At 41.6% G+C, this 12,846-nt stretch overlaps 1 protein-coding gene across 1 annotated transcript; it reads right to left on the bottom strand.

The window, feature by feature from the left end:
• Nucleotides 1-1,234: 1,234 nt before the first annotated feature.
• On the bottom strand, nucleotides 1,235-12,361 carry nup43 (nucleoporin 43). Its single transcript, NM_212892.1, is given in 8 exon segments — nucleotides 1,235-1,601; nucleotides 2,012-2,128; nucleotides 4,099-4,250; nucleotides 4,679-4,814; nucleotides 6,369-6,531; nucleotides 8,986-9,063; nucleotides 9,286-9,408; nucleotides 12,174-12,361. Coding segments are annotated over 8 exon segments (1,119 nt in total). The 5' UTR covers nucleotides 12,294-12,361; the 3' UTR covers nucleotides 1,235-1,371.
• Nucleotides 12,362-12,846: the final 485 nt, after the last annotated feature.

The following is a 12,846-nucleotide window of genomic DNA, read 5'->3' as shown; positions in this document are numbered from 1 at the left end:
CAGCCTAGCCAGGCTGGGAGCCCTGCCAAAACCAGCTATGTCCAGTTTAAACCAGGCTGGTCAAGCTATTTGTAGCTGGATTTAGCTGGTCATTTTCCAGCCTGACCAGGTAAGACCAAATGGCCAAAACCCCTCTAAAACCAGGCTGGTCAACCAGCTAAAACCTAGGCTGGTTTAAGCTGGATTTTTCAGCAGGGGTATTTTATTTATTTTGTTTATAATAAAGATATCTGCAAATGACACAACCCAGCTAGCAAAATTCATGTGGTTCAAATCCGGCCCACACCAGACACTTGCATCCGGCTCACATACCACCTGGAATGATTGCAATTGGGCGGTCCACTCCTGTTTGCCAGATTTGGGCCACAATTTAGCAATAGCAATATCAAATATCAGCTAGAATTCAACCAAATGAACCAGAACTGACCCTATTCTGGGCCACAATTTGCTTTTATTCTGGCCCAGATCCGGCCCACACCAGACACTTACATCTGGACCGCATGCTGAATGGAATGATGGCTCTACGGGGGTCCGCTTCTGTCAGTCAGATCTGGGCCACAAATAAGCCAAAGCAATACCACATATCAGCCAGAATTCAACCAAATGAACCAGAACTGACCCTATTCTGGGCCACAATTAAGCAGATTTTAATATTTTAAGAACCATTTTAAGGTCAATATTATTAGCCCCTTTAAGCTAAATTTCTTTTCGATAGTCTACAGAACAAACTATCATTATACAATAACTTGCCTAATTACTCTAACCTGCCTAATTAACCTAGTGAAGCCTTTAAATGTCACTTTAAGCTGAATACTAGTGTCTTGAAGAATATCTAGTCAAATATTATTCACTGTCATCATGACAAACATAAAACAAATCAGTTATTAGAGATGAGTTATTAACACTATTATGATTAGAAATGTGTTGAACAAATCTGCTCTGTGTTAAACAGAAATTGGAGGAAAAATAAACAAGCGGTCTAATAATTCTCACTTCAACTGTAGGTGCTGATATTAGGGTGGAAAACGGTAGAATATGTCTTTATTAGCTTACAGCTTGACTGCATAGTTGAGAGCCAAGAAGCAGAGACAGGACAGAGAGAACAAGAAAACAGAGCAAAGAAAGCCCACCAATGCAAACTCAAACGTAAGAAGCTATTTGGGCACAATCTACATTGTATAAGAGCTATTAAAATGTATGACTTGACTGTAGCAATAGTAAACACAACTTAAGGTCAGTGAACTGCATACACTGTTTTATTACGTTCCCCAAATAGATTCCATAATGTTTATGTGTAATTTTATTTGAAAAACCAATGAAATGTTGTATATAAAAAATGACAGTCTCTTAATACATGTTTTAGGTCAGTAATCAAACAGGAACTTGTCTGTGGATGTACAAAGCCTCGCCATCAGTCCCGCAAACTAAACACTGCTCAAGCACATCAAGGCTGTTGACAGACAGGGTCTGGCTGGGGAGCATATGAGTTGCCTCCAATCTGCTTTTGCTGGAGTCCCCAGCGAGCCAGGCACTGACCGCAGAGTCATTTTCTCCAGCAAGCGATATGGCACTTTGTGAGACGACCCTACTGTGCCAGCCCTCTGCAACAAAGCAAAAAAAATTCAACTGAATTGAGCACAGGTGAACTCAAACAGAGTTTAAGAATGATCAGTGGAGACAGAATGAGCTCAATTTTCAGCTTCACGCTAAAGGCTTACTGATTTACATGTGATTTATCAGCTTTTTTATTTGTAATAAATTTGCAACAATTTCAAAAACTCTTTTTTCACATTGTCATTATGGGGGATTGTGTGTAGAATGTTGAGGAAATCAATCAATTTAATCCATTTAATAAGGCTGCAACATAGAGAAATGTGGAAAAAGTGAAACGCTATCAATACTTCCGAGGATGCGCTGTATACCACATTGCTACGATGTTTTTGGTAATCTGATCACACATTTCTATTCTACATATTATTTTTCGTAAGTGTGCAGCGAAATCATTGCTTACTCTGTAGAAGTGTGCTCACGTCTGATCCTGAAGTGCTCTCCCAGTGTAGCAGAGACCCGTCCTCTGAGCATGTAAACAAGTGATTGGGGTTGGATGGATGAAAATGTACTTCCCACACTGCAGAGAAAATAGATCTGAATCAGTGCCAATGCCACCAAATTATTGACATTTTAATTTACTCGCCATTAGCTTATGCCAAACCGATATTTTTGGAAGAATGTTGGAAACTGCTAGCCGTTGAGATCCAAATTTGGGAAAATATACAAAGGAAGATAGTAGCTACTGAATTTACATTTAGTCATTTAGCAGACACTTTTATCTAAAATGACTTACAAATGAGGACAAGGAAGCGATTTACACAACTATAAGAGCAACAATGAAGAAGTGCTGTAGGCGAGTTTCAGGTGTGTAAAGTGTAAGAAGCAAAGCATTAGTAATTTAATTTTATTTTTTTGTAATACAGTTAGCGGTGGAGCCAGAGAGGCAATTGCAGATTAGGAAGTGAAGTGAAGACTAAATAGTTGAGTTTTTAGTTGTTTCTTGAAGACAGCGAGTGACTCTGCCATTCTGATGCAGTTAGGGAGTTCATTCCACCAACTGGGCAGATTGAACGCGAGAGTTCGGGAAAGTGATTTCTTCCCTCTTTGGGATGGAACCACGAGGCGACGTTCATTCACAGAACGCAAGTTTCTGGAGGGCACATACATCTGCAGAAGTGAGAGCAGATAAGAAGGAGAAAAGCCAGAAGTCGTTTTGTAGGCAAACATCAGAGCTTTGAATTTGATGCGAGCAGCAACTGGCAGCCAGTGCAAACGGATGAGCAGCGGAGTGACATGTGCTCTTTAAGGTTCATTAAAGACCACTCGTGCTGCTGCGTTCTGAAGCAGATGAAGAGGCTTGATAGAGTTAGCTGGAAGCCCAGCTAGTAGAGAGTTGCGATAGTCCAGTCTGGAAAGAACAAGAGCTTGAACAAGGAGTTGAGCTGCATGTTCAGATAGGAAGGGTTGGATCTTTCTGATGTAATAGAGTGCGAATCTGCAAGATCGAGCAGTTCTAGAAATGTGCTCAGAGAAGTTTAGTTGGTCATCAATCGTTACTCCAAGACTTTTCACCATTTTGGATGCAGTAATAGTTGCCCCATCCATCTGGATTGAAAAGTTATGATGAAGAGTCGGGTTGAAACTTCAAGCATTTCCGTTTTCGTGAGGTTAAGCTGAAGATGATGATCTTTCTTCCAGTGTGAAATGTCTGACAGGCAGGCTGAGATGCGAGCCGGAACCGAGGGATGATTAGCGTGAACTGCAGCAATCCTAAAATATCTTCTATTGTGTTCAACAGAAATAAGACACTTGTACAGGTTTGGAGCAAGTGTAGGATGAGTTTGCATGAACTATTCCAGGGGTGGCCAACCCTGTTCCTGGAGAGCCACCTTCCTGTAGATTTCAGTTGCAACCGATATCAAACACACCCGCCTGTAATTATCATGTGGTGTTCAGGTCCTTACTAATTGGTTCAGGTGTGTATGATATGGGTAGCAACTGAAACCTGCAGGAAGGTGGCTCTCCAGGATCAGGGTTGGCCATCCTTGAACTATTTCTTTAGGATTGCACCAACTAAACCTCTAAGGGATGTTTTGAAATGTAGACCATCTCACATGGACAAAAGGGCAGTGTCCGTTTTTTGTCCCCAGCACAAATGCTTGCAGGTGTACAGTTATAAACTGGTCAAAGTATAACATCCTTCTGCCAAAATCAAGTTGTAATATCTCCTTAAAATATATTATGGTAGCACTCTATAATAACGGCACCTGTATCTATAAATCATTTATTAAGCATTAGCAAATAGTTAATTCATTATTTGTTAAGAATTAAATGTGCAGTATGTACGGTTGATCAAGGTATTGCCCTCCTGGTTCAAAACACATGCAAGCACAGGTTGCCAGATTGACGACACCAACAGGAGAGTGCCTGATTGTCGAGCCTAAAGGCTGATTTAGATCGTTGTAATTACCCAGCAGGGCTAATAATTTAGTCTTCAACTGTATGTGTGGCATTTTTATTTTTTAAAAGCATCGAACAGGTACTCACTTTCTGCTGAATGTGCCTCGGTGAGAGAGAAAGGCGTGTTTCCCTGTCTCACATCCCAGATACAAAGCATCCCATCCTGCCCTCCTGTGGCAACTATGTGCTGCTGGTTTGGGTGTTTGTCCACACAGTGCAAGGGCACTCTATCCCCGGTGCTGCAGGAGCAGAATAAAATAAAGCACAGAAAAAAGACCAACTTAAGCACATGTCAGTTTGTCAGCGAGCGCCCTGAAGTCCGTTTATAGACTAATGTTAGCTTTTCAGTTCTCGCGTTTGCATTTAAGATTCAAAAGTGCTCAAAGTTGTATTTCCTTGTGAGGATTATCCGGCTGGACAAAACGTGTAAGTGTAATGAACAGTGTTTGAACACAGAGCTTACTATTTGCACTCTTCGAAAAGCCTATGGGAAAATCCTAAAGGGATTTTATTCAGGGAACCAGTTTTATGCTAGCAGCCGATTCGCCTACAAGGTGACATCATAGTTCCTCCACTCTATAGCGTTAATCTATACAGTTAATCGCAATAAGACAATCTGATATGTCATAAGCCTATTTTAAAGATAATAGGAGTAAATAAAACATACAGTGAGAGAATCTGCGCAGGACTGTCACTCTGCTGTCTGAAGTCCCACATCTTCAGCTGACCGATGGAGTTCACAGTCAGAACTTCAGTCGTCCTCAGAAACGTTACAGCATGAATTGTACTGCTGTCTGCATTTTCTGTAAGAAAAGGGAACAACTATTATTACTTTTTGTATTTCTGACACACATCTGCACTACAGGTCATGTCTAAGCACTTTTTTCCCAGAACGCAGCCGCACGAGTGGTCTTTAATGAACCTAAAAGAGCACGTCACTCCGCTGCTCATCCGTTTGCACTGGCTGCCAGTTGCTGCTCGCATCAAATTCAAAGCTCTGATGTTTGCCTACAAAGCGACTTCTGGCTTTGCTCCTTCTTATCTGCTCTCACTTCTGCAGATGTATGTGTCCTCCAGAAACTTGCGTTCTGTGAATGAACGTCGCCTCGTGGTTCCATCCCAAAGAGGGAAGAAATCACTTTCACGAACTCTCGCGCTCAATCTGCCCAGTTGGTGGAATGAACTCCCTAACTGCATCAGAACGGCAGAGTCACTCGCTGTCTTCAAGAAACCACTAAAAACTCATCTATTTAGTCTCCACTTCACTTCCTAATCTGCAATTGCCTCTCTGGATATACCACTAACTGTACTAAAAAAATTAATAAATAAAAAATTACTAATACTTTCCTTCTTAGACTTTACAGACCTGAAACTTGCCTACAGCACTTATTCATTGTTGTTCTTATAGTTGTGTAAATTGCTTCCTTGTCCTCATTTGTAAGTCGCTTTGGATAAAAGCGTCTGCTAAATGACTAAATGTAAATGTATTTAAAAGAGACATTCACCCACCCACCCACAATAAAGACTCTGTATTGAATACTTGGTCACCTTCACTCGAGCTGTTTGGTATGACACAAATCACATATGATTAAGTCTCCCCTCGACCGCCATCTCCTGGTTTGTTTTAGATACAAACAGCTAGACACATTTTGAAGAGCTATATGGTGGGGAGAGCGTGGCCGAACACCCAGGAAGGTGGGAGAGCGAGTGGAGACTCCAGCGGCTGGCCAGTAGCCCAATCAGAAATAATTAATAAGACCTGTTTTCTCTTGCGATTGGGAAGAGATTGGGCAGGGGTGTCAACACTCAGTCCTGGAGGGCCGGTGTCCTGCATATTTTAGTTCAACCTCGATTAACACAGCTAATCACGCTCTTTCTGGGTATACAAAAACTTCCAGGCAGGTGTGAAGGAAGTTGGAGCTAAACTATGCAGGACACTGGCCCTCCAAGACTGAGTCTGGACACTCCTGCACTAAAGAATTACTGCAAAAATAAAGAAAATTACCACTTTATTACTTAATTATCACCTTATCGTCAACCCCGTCTTCTTCTTCCCACAACAACAAACCTTCAAATCCAAAACCACTGTGGTGTTCCCTAGACAAAGCTCATAGATTTGTAACACAACAAGAACAAAACAGAGAATCATTTATAAGAGAATAGCTCTTATTAAAGGGATAGTTCACCCAAAAAAATGAACATGTATCCACCATTTGCGCTCCCTCAAGTGCTTCCAAACATTAAAAGGAGCTATTCTGTGTTCAACTGAAGACAGAAACTCAACAGGTTTGTCACTTTAAGTGAAGCTGTTTTGGAAAAATGAAACAAGATTTGCACATGCGCCACAAAACACTTACCAATAACGCGCGTGACCTCCGCCTGATCCGCCTTGTAAAGAATAACTCGCCCGTCCTCACCCACGGACACTATTTCAGGACTTCTGCACACTATGGCTGTGCACGGTGCATTATCACAGGAACACCGATGAGCTCTCTCCCACACGTGAGCCAATGACAGAGCCTGGAAAACAACATCACAATCAGGCCTGAGCCATATGACGAAAATCCCATATCATGACACAAGTCATCTCCTTTACTGATAATGCTGCGCTGTTCTTGCCAGGGCCGGTGCAAGCTGAACTGCCGCTCTAGGCAGAGGACGATCACGCCGCCCTCAATACCAATGTGAAAACGAAAGTGACCGGTTATGAAAATGAAGTGAGATGTCGTGGACCTCTTTTCCGGCGCACTATGCGCGGATATAACTGAGGACGCGCGGGTGCTGAGGGAAGGAGGGAGGTGTCGCGGACACTGGGCTCTTTATTATGCAGCCCTATGCGCGGATATAACTGCGGACGCGCGGGTGTCGCGGACCTCAATTCTGCCGCCCGACACGCGGATGCTGATGGAGGTGTCGCTGACGCCGCCCACTCTATTCTGTCGTCTACGCGCGAATATATCTGAGGATGTGGGTGGTGAGGGAGGTGTCGCGGACGCCGCCCACTCTATACTGCCGCCCTAGGTGGCCGCCTAGGTCACCTCTATGGACGCGCCGGCCCTGGTCCTTGCTAACGAATGCACAAGGCTGTCCAAATTAAGACATTTGCACACGACTCATCCCCAATACCGCGAAAGTTTGATAAAGTCAAACCTACTCCCTATTTTATCTCGATATCCGGTATTACTGCGCAGAATAAAAAAAATTATGACGCAAGACATAGATAGCGTCACCAAACTGTTGGCTTGTGCCTAAACCACTCAGAAACTGAATACCATATATGCGACCTTAAGGCTCCGACACACCGGGACGCTTTTCATTTGCGTTTATCGTCAGCGTTTAACGAGACGTTTTTCTGTATTCAAACCCAAGCGCTTTTCACTGGCATCAAGCTGAAGAGTATGCTAAATCACTCTTTTGACGTCAGATAGCACTATACAACTTTAAGCTTCCGACACCTGCTTGTGACACAGAAGAAGAGGAGAAAAGGAAGTTGACAAGCTTGTTGTTAAAGTTACTGGTGACTCGAACAAGCATGGATGGTTGAAGCAGCAGCTCTAGCAATGAAGAAATGATTATTCAGCAGTGCAATAAGCAACTCCACGTTCATATCGCCTTTGGGCATCTTCTTCAATGTGCGCTCGCATTGACAGTTTTGCGCTTGAGCGCCTCCAAGTGCTGTTTACGGTAACTTCAGCAGCTCTGTGCACGTGAATAAAAGTGCCGATCTGATTGGTGGAGAGGATTTTGATGCGGCGCATTTTTTCAAAATGACGCTTTTCCGCATGGCGTTTTGCGCATTGGTGGGCACGATCACACTAACGCCCTTTTTTTAGTGGCGAGGCGTTAAACGTCGACGGAAAACGCGAGCAAATAACGTCTCGGTGTGCACGGGCCTTTAGGTTCGTGGTCAACTGTTTGTCTTGTTCGTATTAGAGATCTGCGCGGAACGCTCTCTCTCATTCACACACACACACACACACACACACAGAGAATCAAGCGACGCAGAGCATCACACTCTCTCACACACACACACGTACATACATAGAGAGCACACAGAATCACACGCACACAAACACATAAACAGCATCCACGTGGATGCGTGCTCGCTCGCTCAGGAGCTATATTGTTAGACCGCGCGCCTACTTCCGTTACCGCCCGCTCCTGCGCTTTATTCGGAAATTTATTCCCGCACCGCAAGAAATCTGGTCGGGTCCCGCGGAAGCTCTTTTTTACTACGTCTCCCTTCTCCTTCGGTCGAAACCCGAAATACTGCCAAACTGCAGAGGTTGTGTTCTTTTTCGAGACCAGGTCACTTGGTGCACGACTCGCCATCTTACCTCATGTCTCTCCTCCACACTGTGCCGTGATGACAATCACGCATACGCATTTTAGGCATTAAATAAATAATATTTAATGCTTGTCTCCTGTTTAAGTGCGTTGTTTTTATGACGGTATAACGGTTTTACGTTCACATGGACACCAATAATTCGATTTTAATGTGATTAAGACAATACTCTGATTAAGACTCGACCATGTAAACAGCGATTTTTGATTAATTTCATCAGATTAAGGTCATAATCAAACTAAAGAGAAATCGAATTAAGACGTGTGGAGTATGCCGATTTTAGTCGCATTATTGAAGTGCATTACAGACATGTAAACGCCTGAATCGTTGCTATTTTAAGATCCCGTGATATACCATATTACCGCCTAAGCCTACCGCGAGGTGCACCCAATACAATTGGCGTACTGATGTTTTGCTTCTATATTTTACATTAGCCTATTATTTGTGCATAAACATACCTAGATATAGGAAGAAACATATTGTTTGTTTGAAAATAAAAACATTTTTGTCATTCCTACTGCAAACTTATATGAGCGATAATATCATTAAATGTGGAGGGGGCCTTACAATATTTTCCGGGGATCTGAGAAAATGATCAGATGATGCAAGTATTTCAATTAAACACATACCTGGCAGTCCGACTGCAGCTTAAAGATGCTCACGGCCCCGCTGGAAGATGCAGAAACAAGCCGGTCTTGATCTAGAAACTACACCGATTATACAAATCAGTTTTGCTCATCTCAAACTAGTTCAGGTTTGAAACAAGTAAAGTGTGAGTAAATAACGACAGATTTTTCATTTTTGTGGGAACTATCCCTTATCCATCAAATTTATATTTTTTTAAATGTGCTTTATAGGTTGATGAACTATACTAGCTCCTGCAGTAGTGAGCAGGTGAGTGTGTGTTGTTGACAGTCATTATTACTGACCTGCAGGTCCATCACATCTCCCTCATGCTGAGAGTCGCATAGTAACTGAGGCTCCTCATCCAGGTCTCCATCCAGGGTTGAGCCCCCGCGGTCTCCCACTGACCAGATGGACACTTTGTTATTCTGAAACACACAGTGAAAGCCTGTTATTATCAGATCAGATCACTCAGCAGAGCGTAAGGGCTCATTCACACTGAACTAGGGCTGGGCGATTCATCAAAAAGTAATTAAAATCAACATTCAGAATTTACTATCGATCTAAATTTTCCAAGTTAATTTTTTTCAATTTCTTTCCGCTAGTTCTTTTTCGAATGTTCTTTTTAGGCAATGCCTGTTTTAATTTCAATTGTTCAATGCTGATGTTCAATAAATAATCATAGATAGTAGATAGTGTGTGTTGATTTTAAAACAAATTGAAAGAAAGTAATGCACCCATCATTTAAAAACCTCTCACTTGTAATATACGAGCATATTTACTGCACAAAACTTTTCAGTGAACTATGAGGGCAAAAAAAATAATAATAATAATTGTTTATTAAGCGCAATTGAGTTAAAATGTTCAATTAATCGACATTTAGATTTCAGGACAAATCGCCCAGCCCTACACCGAACGCATCTTCGCTTCTAAAAACACCATATACGACGCTCAGGAATGGGTTTAAAAGGTCCCGTCAAATAAAAATAAAGATTTTTTTTTAGATGTAAGCTTCAGTCTGTAAGATTTTAAGGATATCTATAATCTAGAGTGCTCTACAACAGAGACAAAATTTGTGTTTAGATGTAAACCGATATAAGCATCCAAAGCTTGCAGTTTGTCACTTCCGCCTAAATGGATAGTTTTTTTTTGACGTCACCTCATACTTCAGTTTCTCATTAAATCTTCTGACCATCTACTGAGAGAAATGCTTGTTTTGTTATAAATTGTATTTATTTTCTTTTTAAATTTCATTTATACAAATATGCAAATTTACTAATACCAAACCATATCTTTCTGTTTTTTTTTTTTTTGCAAGAATTTAGTCATTATTTACATTTAATCTCATTATCTAAAAATAAGAAAGCCAACAGAACTATTTTATCTTGTAATGACTTTAATTTTTCTTCTGTAATTGATTCTTAAATGTCTTCATTGACAGTGTGATTCATATTCTATATTGTAAACAAATATTGCTACAAACTTGTCAACTGTTTTTGCAAAAATAAATAAATAAAAAATAAATAATAAAAAAAATCTTCAGACCAATCAGATGCTTTCTAGTGTCTGGCATGCCCAGCCCCCTTCTAATTTGCTGTTCATTTGATGCACTTGAGCTTTAACACTCTCACTGGCAGAGCTGTGAAAAAAACTACACGCCATTGGCTATTTTTCTTAAAGGGGAGGGGCTACTATGTCACACCCTGTCTTTATGTTTTAGTTGAGATCAAGTACATGTACAATAAAAATGCACATTTCAAAGCACTTCATGGACGCAACGTGATGCAACATTATTGACGTGTTGTAAAATTAACAATTATGGACTTTATTAAAGGATCAACTGATTTGCTGGGAAAAAAGTATGGCTGTTACCACAGAAATTTCATGTTAGAAATAAAATTAAAGAAACACCCTATAAACTTCAACAGAATTTATCCAGCAAAACATTATTTACAAACATTTAAAAGTGGGATTGATGCAAATTGTATTTTTGTAATGAATATGAGGAGACTGCTTTACACTTATTTTGTCACTAGTCAACATATGGCGTGAGCTGCAAAGATTTATTAATAACAAACTGCAGTGTTCTAAACTGCTGTCATTGTTGTGTGAGAATTTATTTTTTGGCTTTACTATGTACACTAGGCAAGAGGAGAATTGTTTATTGATTAATTTAATTATTTTGCTAACAAAATTTTACATTCAAAAATGTAAATTTACTAATAAGAAACCGAATTTTGGCGACACAGTGGCGCAGTAGGTAGTGCTGTCGCCTCACAGCAAGAAGGTCGCTTGTTTGAGCCTCGGCTGGCTCAGTTGGCGTTTCTGTGTGGAGTTTGCATGTTCTCCCTGCGTTTGCGTGGGTTTCCTCCGGGTGCTCTGGTTTCCCCCACAGTCCAAACACATGCGGTACAGGTGAATTGTGTAGGCTAAATGGTCCGTAGTGTATGAGTGTGAAGGAGTGTGTGTGGATGTTTCCCAGAGATGGATTGCGGCTGGAAGGGCATCCGCTGTGGAAAAACAAGCAGGATAAGTTGGCGGTTCATTCCGCTGTGGCGACCCCGGATTAATAAAGGGACTAGGCCAAAAAGAAAATAAATGAATGAATGAAACCGAATTTTAAGGTACTGATGACTGAATTATGCTAATATATTAGTAGTATCAGAGACTCTAAATAAGATAGCTTTAAAACTCTGTGAACTCCACAATGTATTTCCTTGATTTTTACATATATATACAGTTTGTGTATTTGATTTTTGCTTACTCCTGGCATGTATATTTTGTTACTGTTAAAATGTTATAATAAAAAGAAATTAAAATAAAACCTCCTCCTCGCCATTTCTGTTTATTGTGATAGGGCTGTCAAAACTGACAGGAGGGGCGTAATCTGAGTATTTAGCTGAAAACACAGGTGAATTTTCAGATTTCAAGTACAATGTCAAACTTTTATTCTTACTGACATGCAGAGACGAACTGTCAGTGTGGTGAATTGTTTACGACAAAACTAGCAACGTGAGCTAACAACATCAACATGGTTAGTTTTGATCCCATGTGTACTGAAAACGCGGTGTGTATGTCCGTCCAGCGCGTGTTTACATAGAAAATCAACATAACAACAGTGCGTTGGAAAGCAAAAGTGCATTCTGTGTGATCGGCCCATGGTATATGTGTGGTGTCCGCTGTGAGCTCTTGCCTCGTTGTCCCAGGAGCCGGTGGCGAACACCTCGGGCTGCTGCAGGGACGCCGCGGACACCGGCCGCCAGCGCGTCTTGCTGATCTTCTGGGAGATGTACTTCGCGCTGATGCAGTCCATCGCGTCTCACTGGCGTTGTGTGCTGATTATGGAGTTTAGGGAGCTTCACGTGCAGCTGCTAGTGTATCCCGCCACCGCAGACTGCGTACTCGACAGTACGGTGGCCTGAAAGGATCAAGCGCGTTCACAAAACACTTCTTGGCTGTATCCGAAATCGCCCCCTATAACCTTAATAATGCACTATTTGAGAAAACAGGTGACCGAAACCATAGTGATTTCTAAAGTGCACTCAATCAGTGCCAAAACACTCAGCAGCCACCCAAAATGTGCTGTGAGAGTTTGCGCGCAGAATAATTTTCCGCATCTGACCGCAAGATGGCGGCCAAGCAGTGATGGTGGAATCCCATCAGCGAAGGTTTTAAAATTGAGTGATTCAAAAGTCTTCGTTTCATTAGTCATTTTCACAGAAGTCACAAAGAAGTTTCACATCTAATCCGGCAGAGGGATTTATTAAACAGTAACGCACAAACAAAACAGCGTCCCATCTCGTTTCATTTACTCCTTGAAGTGGACTGAGGGACGACTTCGGATGCAGCAAGTCTTTACAGCTGCG

Source organism: Danio rerio, chromosome 20 (assembly GCF_049306965.1).
Source record: "Danio rerio strain Tuebingen ecotype United States chromosome 20, GRCz12tu, whole genome shotgun sequence".
NCBI lineage: Eukaryota > Metazoa > Chordata > Actinopteri > Cypriniformes > Danionidae > Danio > Danio rerio.
The sequence above is the reverse complement of the archived record's forward strand: the minus strand, read 5'-3'. Positions and strand labels throughout refer to the sequence as shown.